This window comes from Nansenia antarctica (assembly GCF_963989245.1).
Source record: "Nansenia antarctica genome assembly, chromosome: 2".
Classification (NCBI taxonomy): domain Eukaryota; kingdom Metazoa; phylum Chordata; class Actinopteri; order Argentiniformes; family Microstomatidae; genus Nansenia; species Nansenia antarctica.
In genome coordinates this window covers 19,481,421-19,491,640 of record NC_137675.1, presented here as the reverse complement: position 1 = coordinate 19,491,640, position 10,220 = coordinate 19,481,421, and the positions used below count along the sequence as shown (strand labels likewise).

At 47.0% G+C, this 10,220-nt stretch overlaps 1 protein-coding gene across 1 annotated transcript in view; it reads right to left on the bottom strand.

Moving 5' to 3' along the window:
• Positions 1-383: 383 nt before the first annotated feature.
• The window catches only part of card14 (caspase recruitment domain family, member 14), a gene marked incomplete at both ends in the record, with an annotated part of 16,134 nt that continues 6,297 nt past the window's right edge, over positions 384-10,220 (bottom strand). Inside the window, 9 exons of the mRNA XM_080522790.1 lie at positions 384-591; positions 847-962; positions 1,198-1,319; positions 1,614-1,778; positions 2,413-2,530; positions 3,049-3,112; positions 3,674-3,944; positions 8,405-8,531; positions 8,809-9,031. Coding sequence (XP_080378916.1) covers positions 384-591; positions 847-962; positions 1,198-1,319; positions 1,614-1,778; positions 2,413-2,530; positions 3,049-3,112; positions 3,674-3,944; positions 8,405-8,531; positions 8,809-9,031 — 1,414 coding nt within the window. The remainder of the gene's footprint in view (positions 592-846; positions 963-1,197; positions 1,320-1,613; positions 1,779-2,412; positions 2,531-3,048; positions 3,113-3,673; positions 3,945-8,404; positions 8,532-8,808; positions 9,032-10,220) is intronic.

The following is a 10,220-nucleotide window of genomic DNA, read 5'->3' as shown; positions in this document are numbered from 1 at the left end:
TGTTGGTGCGTGATCATTTTTGGTCTTTTTTGGTCTACTGTATTTACAAGACTGGAGGAATGTTCTCCCTCTCTGACAATAAACTATCAACCAAAATGGTTAATAGTAAATGGACTGCACTTATATATAGCGCCTTATTCCAAAGCGCTTTACAATGGCCTCTCATTCACCCATTCACACGCACACATTCACACACCAATGGCAGCAAGCTGCCATGCAAGGCACCGGCCCGCTCATCGGTGCAATTTGGGGTTCAGTGTCTTGCCCGAGGACACCTCGACGCGTGATCAGCCGGGGATCGAACCGCCGAACCGCTGACCTTGCGATCATTAGACGGCGGTTCTACCTCCTGAGCCACAGCCGCCCCCGTTAACCACTGTAGGTCACCACAGGTCGGGCTCCACCCAGACGATCTTCTGCTGCTCCTCCCAGACGAGGGTGCGCAGGTTGGTGAGCAGGGCGGTGCTGTCGCACCAGGATTCGGGCGCCACGCTGCGGTAGAGGCAGGGCAGCTTGTCCAAGAGGGGCTCCTCGCTACGAGAACACTCCAACAGCTGCTCCTCCGACCAGCCACGACGATTCAGCTTACTCCTGATGGGGGGGAGGGAGGAGGAGGAGGGGGGTGGGGGGGGGATAAAGAGAAGGGGAGATGGAGAGATGGCAGGAAGGGAGAGAAAACGTGAAGTGAGGAGGTGGAAATGAAAATCCGACAGGTCGAGCCCATGGAACAACGACGACACACGTAGAAATTATTCTTTTTAAAAATAATAATAATAAAAAAACGTTATCAATAACATTAGAACAGTCCCGATGACAGCTGAAACCGAACATCACATGACTAATTACTTGAGTTTTTTGGCGCTGCGCTCTGACTGGGCGACGAAGATGATGATGGGGAAGATCTCTGCCCTGTGCAGCCGACGGACGCAGTCCTGCCCCAGAGGCAGCACACAGTGGGTCCCCTGAGAGGAGGAAGAGGAAGAGGAAGAGGAAGAAGAGGACAGAGAGAGTCAACAGCAGTGGTGAGCGGCCTCCGAATAGAAACACACTGTAGACAGCAGGACTGTTCCAGAGTGTCTACTACACAACAGTCTCTCAGGAAGTTGAACCAGGAAGCAACTGTATATGGAACTATTTGGAGCTCATTGTCACCCCTCTTCTAGCACACCACCCTGAGGAGGGCTAGAGGTCACTGACCTGCTTCATGACCTTCTCCACGCTCTGCAGGGTGTAGCAGCGGCACTGGCAGCCCTGCTCACACTCCTCCAGCACCTCGGACCTCTGCAGCCTGGCGGCGTGCTCACTGGAGCTGAGGACCTCTGGGAGGGCGGAGGGGAGAAATAGTCATCTTCATCATCATCATCATCATCATCATCACCTTAATCATCATCATCATCATCATCATCACCAACATCATCATCATCATCATCATCACTATCATCATCATCATCATGCCGAGACAACCCACCACTTGTCTCACAGAGCTGAAGGCCCTACCATTCACATTACATCCAAAACAAAGGAGCTGAGAGAGAGAGAGAGAGGGAGAGAGAGAGAGAGTGAGAGCAAGAAAGGAGGGATGACGAAAGAGAGACAAAGGCCCAATCTCTCACCAGGCTCACACAGCTGGAAGCCCTGCCACTCGGCCAGCTTCTTGTCCATGATGCGGCCGAGGATTGTGGGCAGCAGGAGGACGGGGCGGCAGATGGGGGGGTGGCGTGGGGTGACCAGGGTGTAGGGCATGAGGGTCACACAGCCCCTGGGGGCGGACGAGTCACCTACGAGAGGAGACCATACATCAATGCCCAGTATATAACACAGGCAATATCTGATAGCAGCTGGTGAAAAGTCAGCAACCAACCAAATGTTCAGACTTTTATTCAGAAAAATGTAAATAAACTTCAACGTTGTTGAAAATCGACGACACTAGCTAGTCAAGCCAAAGTATTGCAACGCAAAGATTTTCGACAACTGAAGTTGAAGTTAATTTACATTTTTCAGAATAAAAATCGATGGGTTGATGTACCGTAGCGGTGGAGGCTGGCGAAGGTAGAACACGTGTTTGATAATGCTATAACATTCCTGGATAGCATTACTTATTCCATTCCATGCATTACAATGAGCACGTCCTTCTACCTCCACGAGCCTCCCCTGCGACGTAGTCGGGGTATATAAATCAGTCTGCATCTGACTGAGAGAGAACGCCTGCTGCCCCACATGGCGACATCAATGCATCAATGTTTAATGCGAAGGTTATAGCTGGATCTCAAGTGAAGATATGGCCCTCAGTGAAGATGCTAATCCAATGGTGAAGTGGCAGTGTTGTATGTGTTAATCAATATGACTGACAGTCCAACCCTGTGTGTGTGTATGTGTGTGTGTGTGTGTGTGTGTGTGTGTGTGTTTCTGTACCTGGCCCAGTGGCCTTGTCCTTGCTGTCCATCACGCTGACCCACAGAGGGTTGGGCTGCTGACGACCCGTGCTGACGATACGCACCGCCTTCCTTTTCTGCTTCTCCTGGCCCGCCACCTGGGGAATGACAAATTCCCGGGAAGAGTAGGAATTGGGAATGTTCAGGAAAGGGTTGGAATATCCACTATATACAGTAGCATATTATGACATTTACCTGATGCTTTTATCCAAAGCAACTTACACTGCAGTGTAATACTGTATTTATTTATTTTTTCAGTATACGTATATGGTCCCAGCGGGAATTGAACCCACAACCCAAGCGTTGTTAGCGCCATGCTCTACCAACTGAGCCACAGAGGACCACCTATCTAGCACCATACCCTGTCGCTGTTGTCTATTGTAAAGTATGTCAATCAGCTGCTCTAGCTTGGTTGTAGCACGACTTTAATTAACACTTTGACTGCATAAGCAACAGAAGAAGCATGGTAGTGAACAGTGAAGATGATAGAAGCATGGTAGTGAACAGTGAAGATGATAGAAGCATGGTAGTGAACAGTGAAGATGATAGAAGCATGGTAGTGAACAGTGAAGATGATAGAAGCATGGTAGTGAACAGTGAAGATGATAGTTGGTACCTTTGGGCAGGTTCTGGGTTGGAAGCTCATGTCCTCAATAGCTCTTATCAGTAGGCGCTGTGCTCTGAAGGACACAGAACAAATACATACAGTTGTCTTTTTTGGAGCAAAAACCAAACATTTTCAGTTTCTTCAGTTAGAACAGATCATCGCTCACAGTGCAGATTCTTCAAAGATACCCAGACAACCTGTGCAAGTACATTTGTCTAAACTAAGTGAATCATAAGAAACAATCTTTGCTCGAAACAAGTGCCCTTGGCCGTCACAATGCTAGAAGAAGGAAAGATTATTACATTTTACATTTTCACCATTTAGCAGACGCTTTTATCCAAAGAGACTTACAATTAGAGATTACAGGGACAGTCTCCCCGGAGTAATTTAGGGCTTACTCAAGGGCACACTAGTGGTTATTTTTATTATGTATTATTTATACTTATATATATATATATAATAATATCAGGGATGCAAACTGGTGATGGCCCAAAAAGGTGACACCATTTTTATTTGCCTGAAAACAAAGAACATTTATGAAAATTGTTGACCTATGTTGAGGTTAAAAGGGCTAAAAGGTGACACCCCATAATATACATATTATTATTATTATTATGATTATGATGATTATTACCTGAAGTAGTTGGGCACCGTGCCGGTCCGGAGGTCCACCAGCTGGCAGGGGTGGACGTGGCTGGCCCTCCAGGACCCCTCGCTGCCCGCTGGGCGCGTGTCCCTCACGTGAAGGATGTCGTTGCAGGACACGTTCAGCGCCCCGGCCCGGGAGCCGCCGCCGCCGCCGCTACCGGTGTTGTTACCGAGGAGGGACAGGTTGACACGCACGTAGAAGGAGTCACCTGACGAGGCCTCGCCGCTTCTCAGCTGGAGGAGAAGCTTCTCATAGGCTGGGAGAGAGAGGGGGGAGCATAGGCGGATCATGAAAAAATGGGCCCCTGGGCCTGGACGTGTAGAAAGGCCCCCCCCCCCCCTCCCCAGCGCAAACACATTTTTTTTTTTTTTTTTTTTTTTTTTTGAGCGCAAGTAAACACAATGCCAACAGCATATAAGACAGCCTACGTTCACCTGCATCTCAACAGGTTTTACAGCGGAGGAACACTCAAAGCCAACAGCACAATAACTAGAAAAAATTCACCTGTATTTCAACGACACAGGATTTACAACACAGGCATGCCACACTCAATTGAAGCCAACAACAGTACATGTACAGTAACAAAATACACCGCTTTCAAACAAAAACAATTGGCAACACTATGGTGTCATATATAGCAACCACAGGATGGCTTTATAAGACTAAATTAATCCTAAAATAGTCTTACCTTATGCAATGCATTTTTTCCTGGCTCTGCTTCGTGCAAAATCATCCACGATATCATCAAAGTCCAGTGATTTGGTCAGTTCGCTCTCAATTGCCATGAGAGAAAGAGCCTTGAGACGGTGTTGCGTCATTTTAGTCCGCAGTTCGTTTTTAATCCTGGACAGCACAGAGAATGACCGCTCCCCTTCGCAATTGGTTACAGGCAGAGTAAAAAATAGCTGCAGCGCAACATAAACATTTGGAAACATAGATTGCAGGCCACGATCGATAATTACGCGGAGTAGTCCTTGTGGGCTTTTATCCTCTTCAGCCTTAATAAAAGATCTGAGCTGAATTAGTTCATCGGCTAAACTGACATCTAGGTCAGATGGGTATGCAGATGCCAGAACTTTTGCCTTCTCAATGAGTGAGGCATTGGACTCATTGGATTTGACATAGAAAAGCACATTGAACAAACTGCACAGGTGTCCGTAGGCCTCCAGACGGTGTCCGAGGCTCTGAATAAGCGTGTCGATGGCAACATTGAAGGTCTCTATCTGAAACTTGCGTCTTCCATCAAGCTCAATATCCTGCTCTCCATTCTCGTCAGCAAAAGTCTTGCGTCTCTTTCTGCGATGGCTATCATGTCTGTAAGTCTGGCTGACACCCGGTATACTCAGAGCTGCGCTTTCAAAACTGTCAAAAAGGTCTCTTTGTGCAGCCACAAAATCACGCAACGATTCAAGTGCCCTAACTGCGGTTAAAAGGGCTATATTTCTTTGCTGCAAAATAGCGCTGGTTGCTTGAAATCTTGATAATATGGTATCCCAAAACTTGGCCAAGAACGCCATTTCCAACCTATCCAATTGCGCACAGAGCCCAGCTGCTTCAGAGCGCGTGGCCCTATTTTCCATCTGATCCGTAGACAAAGTCCGAAGCTTCTCTTGTATCTTTTCATAATTTTGCCACAGTGCTTTCGTTGAGTCAGCACGGCAACTCCAGCGTGTAGAGGAGAGAGATTTAAGTGTTAAACTTATGGGCATATTTGAATCCCCAAATACTGTGGCCCAGCGATGTGTGGAGGCGGAGGTGAACGCATATAGAGACTGCAACAAGTCAAAATATTTGCCAACTAGATCGCTACAGGCATCAATACTGTTGACACCGACCAGATTCAAAGAATGGGCAGCACAGGGGACATAGTGAATAAGTGGATTCCTCTTCTTTAGATGTGCCTGCAATCCATTGTATTTTCCAGACATATTACTGGCATTATCATACGACTGTCCACGGCAGTTTTCTATATCAAGTCCAAGATCGTGCACCATTGAGACAACACAGTGTGCTAAGCTTTCCCCTGTGTGACTGGTGATGGGTTCAAATCCTAGAAAGCGTTCCACTACATGGCCTGTTTTGCTCACAAATCTGAATATAAAGGTAAGCTGATCTACATGGGATAAATCGGGCGTCGAGTCGACTATTACAGAGAAATACTTAGCATCATGTAATTCCTTTGTAATGGCTTGTTTAGTTTTCTCTCCCATTAGTTCTATAAATTGTTCGCAAATTGTTGAGGATAAATATGAAACACTGCCCCTTCCCTTTTGTCCAAACTTTCTTATATGCTCAGCCAAGAACGGGTCATATTGTGACAACAATTCTAAGATGCCCAAGTAGTTTCCATTGTGTGGGGAATCTAGCAATTCATCATGCCCCCTAAATGCGTGACCCCTCTCCCCTAAGAACTTGATGACGGAGACAACTCTCCTAAGCACCTCTCTCCAATATTGCCTCTCTCCATCGATTTGCTTCATAAGGTCGGCGTCCACGGTGGCACATGTGATTCTCTGATGCAGGGCAAGCATGCAGGCATGATGTTCTTCACTTCTCTCGTGCTCGCCGATTCGCTCTGGGTGTTTCCAGTCACAATAGCCAGTAACGAATGCATGTGACTTAGTGGACAACAGCTTGCATGCAAAACAATAAATATTTCCTGTGGATGGGGAATACGTAATCCACTCTCTATCAACCACTTGGCCATTGGGCAAAATGCATTTCAGCTGTTCATTTGTTAAAACTCTGGATTTGCCACCAATCCCACTATCCCTTACAGACGCTAGATAATGTGCACGCCGATTCTGGAACACTTTAACTCCTCTGTCAATTAGAACCGCCTTGGCCCGCTTACTTTGAGTGATCTCCCACAAAGCTGGGTCAGTTACGGTTTCAAACCAAGCCTCGCTCTCCTCTCTTTGAGTAGTCTGTAACTGATCCTCCGTGTTAGCAGGCGGCGGAGGCGACACGCGTTGCCGTTTGGCCTCTTGAGCACCGGCCTGCTCCTCTTCCTCACTCGCCAGCACCAACAGTTGCCCTGGTGGTGCAGCATTCGCACTAGCACTAGCAGTGCTGCTGACTGGCTCTGGCTGTTGCTCATCTCCCACGGTGGGCTCGTCAGCCTCCCCCGCAACCCTAATGTTGTTCTCTTCATTTGTTGTAATATTCTTGAAAAAATTTGAAATTCGAGGAACATGATGTAAAATATCAGATTGTTTTGCTTCTTTTGCTTTTTTTATCTTTCGTTTAGCTGCTCCACTTAATGTGTGACGGTGCTCCATTTTACCTGTGCGTTGTCAGTCTCAAGTTCTTTGTTAATGACATTGACCTCGTGACCACGTGACATTGACCTCGTGACCTGTCCCCCAGTACACAAAGTGACAGCGCCCTCTAGTGTCTAGTTTCTATAGCCTACTCATTAATCCAATGGGAATGTAGCCTGTATTCGCATTAGAATCTGAGTAGGCTATAGAAACTATGTAGCCCACACAAGCTTCTCTTTTTTTTGCAAGACGTGGGCCCCTATAAAATTGTTCAAAATAGTATATTCAAAAGTATATTCAAAATATTTTTTTTACGTTCATATAAGGAATCTCATTTGTCCCAGTTACAGTAGGACATTTTCTACCGGCATCCCTGCGACAAGAAATGCAAAGGGCCCCCTGATCTCTGGGGCCCCTGGGCCTGGGCCCGGTAGGCCCGTTCAGTAATATGTCTTTGGGGGGGAGGGACATTAAAGATCCGCACAATTATTTGTATGCATGTACAGTATATGAATGTATTGTTGTAAAGCGTCTTTGGGTCTTAGAAAAGCACTATTATCATTTGATGTATTATTATATATTAATGAATACCTTTATATTCAGTACCCTTTTATATATCTATATATTGTGCTCTATTTAAATCCCTCTCTGTGAATATATAGTATAGCATAGTAGGTTGACAATAGAAAGTGACTCCTGTCACTTGCAAAAACTGTCTAAAACAAGTTTCTATTGGTTAATTTATGTCTAGGGTACTTGGAACGCATCAAGAACTCTTGTAATACAACAACACGCCGTAGACACTGACTAGTCCAACAACATTCATCATGTCCTTCTTATCGGATACACTTCTTATCGGATACACAGCATCTTTTCACTCAGTGAAAAGCACTGATGTGTAGAACTCAAGTGGAATTGTTGACAGAGAGCTCTTCAGGTTTTGAGAGGGAAAAAAACATCCCTGCTTCCTTTAACCTTGTGAGCTCCTTTCAGCTTGACACCCTCGTCGTGACTCACAACCTTGTTGCTACTACTTTAAATGAACAATGTGGCTCACTGGCTTTGGTTATGTGTTGCTATAGTAATAGCTATCACTGCATGGGAATGATACCTCACGTGAAACCCCTTGCTTTCACAATTACATTTATTGCTTTCATAAATGTGTTTCACTGATGATGCCTTCAAGAAAGGGACTAGGAAGGAAGGAAGCAAGGAAGGAAGGAAGGAAGGGAGGAAGGAGAGAAGGAAGGAAGGGAGGAAGGGAGGAAGGGAGGAAGGGAGGAAGGGAGGGAGGAAGGGAGGAAGGGAGGAAGGGAGGAAGGGAGGAAGGGAGGGAGGAAGGAAGGGAGGAAGGGAGGAAGGGAGGAAGGGAGGGAGGAAGGAAGGGAGGAAGGAAAAAAGGAAGGAAGGAAGGATGTATTCTAGAAGTATTGTAGTGGAGCTCAAGTCTCACCGTCTTGGTTGGGCCTGAGGGAGAGGTGGCAGAAGCCTTGGACCTGCCCCAGGGCCCACAGCGCCTCCTCCAGGGTGGAGTCCTCCAGTACCATCCTCATGGTCTTCTGGGCTTGCTCGTAGTTCACCTGCAACACAGCCGCACCAAACCGTATTGGCATTGCACTGGACTCGTGGAAACTGGGCCATATGAGGGTTCTGACACAAAATGGCTTCCCTGTTCAAGTGGGGGCATTATGGGGATTTTATTGGCGGGGTTTGTCTGTGTTTGCATGTACTGTGCATGACACCCACAGACAGTCAGTTAGGCAGGCAGACAGACAGACAGACAGACAGACAGACTGACAGACAGGTAGGCAGACAGACAGACAAACACACACACACACAACCCCCTTCCCCCCTCACCTCCAGTATCTGCGCCCCCTGGCTGATTCCCACAGAGCGGGCGGCCGACCCCTCGGTGACCCCGTGGACGAACACGCCCGTCTTGTTGCCCCCCACCACCTGCAGCTGGCTCAGCAGCGCCCCTCCCTGGAAGGAGATGGTGAGGACGCGGCCCGTGTGGACGCGGATGGCGCGGGGGCGCGAGCGCAGCAGGAAAGGCGGGGCCGCCGACATCCTGGAAAGACTGGCGACAGGAGCGAGAGATAAGGAGGAGAGGAGAGGGTCATTGTTGTTTCTTTCTCTCTGCTCTCCACACCCTGGCTTACAATGGGAGAAGAGGACGTGCGCGGGGTTTGTTTGTATCTGTTTGTTTGTCACTGTCTCTCTGTTTGCACAGGCGAGCTTCCAGGGAAGCTTCATTGCAATTGTGACACGTTCAGTTGATATAGGCTGCGTTCGTAAATTCGCTCTGGAATCTGATCAGCACTCATGGAATGTCTTTTGTCCAATCAAAGTACTTGGTTTATTATTATAATGATTAATTATTATTAATAATAACCTGTATTTGTATAGCACTTTTCCTGCAAACTTTGCAGTTAATTGTATTGTTCTCGGACGTATCCACTAGACCACTGGGAAGCTAACAACCCAGTGTGTGCGCTCCGGCGCAATTCAGAGCGAATTTACGAACGCGGCCATAGTCTCTTCACTGCAGTTCTATTCAGTAGGAATTCCATCAGGGGCATTTAGAGGAGCAAGGCCGAATGAATGAGGTCAAGCACTAATGACCTACTATACTAACTGCTCGCAAATCCACCAACTAGCATACAAGGTGTGTTTCTAGTCTGCTTTCATATGGGACATAGACAAGCCACTTCATTCGAGACCGCGCTGATATACAAAAACAGGTATCATTCCAGTCGTGCCATGTCATCTTCAAAGTGTCTGTATGCGACATGTTTATGAAGTAGCATTCCATTCCATTAAGGTTGTGTAGTAGAAAATACAAAAATATTAATTTTGCAACAAGCTATGTATATACATGTATATTGCTATACCATTCGGCGTTCCATTCCATGCATTACAATGACCCCGTCCTCCGATTTCTACCTCCACCAACCTCCCCTACTGACGTTTACTGTGGTAAACTGCTGACTCACCTCTCAGGGCTATTGTTGCCATTGCAGGAGGCATCAGGTGAGGTAGGCGATTGCCCAACCTCCCTCTCTAAAAATAAAACAAAAGACAGATTGTTTCACAAACTGGCACCAAGGAAGGATGCGTGTCCCCGCCCCCATAAAGAGCCTCAGAGTTCATTTAACATACCTGGCTAGATTTCAGCATTCACCCCAGGGTAATTGACACTTGACAATTGCCAAGCAAATTCTTTCCATTGTTATTTTCAGAGTTTTTCCCCCCACAGAGACAGATAA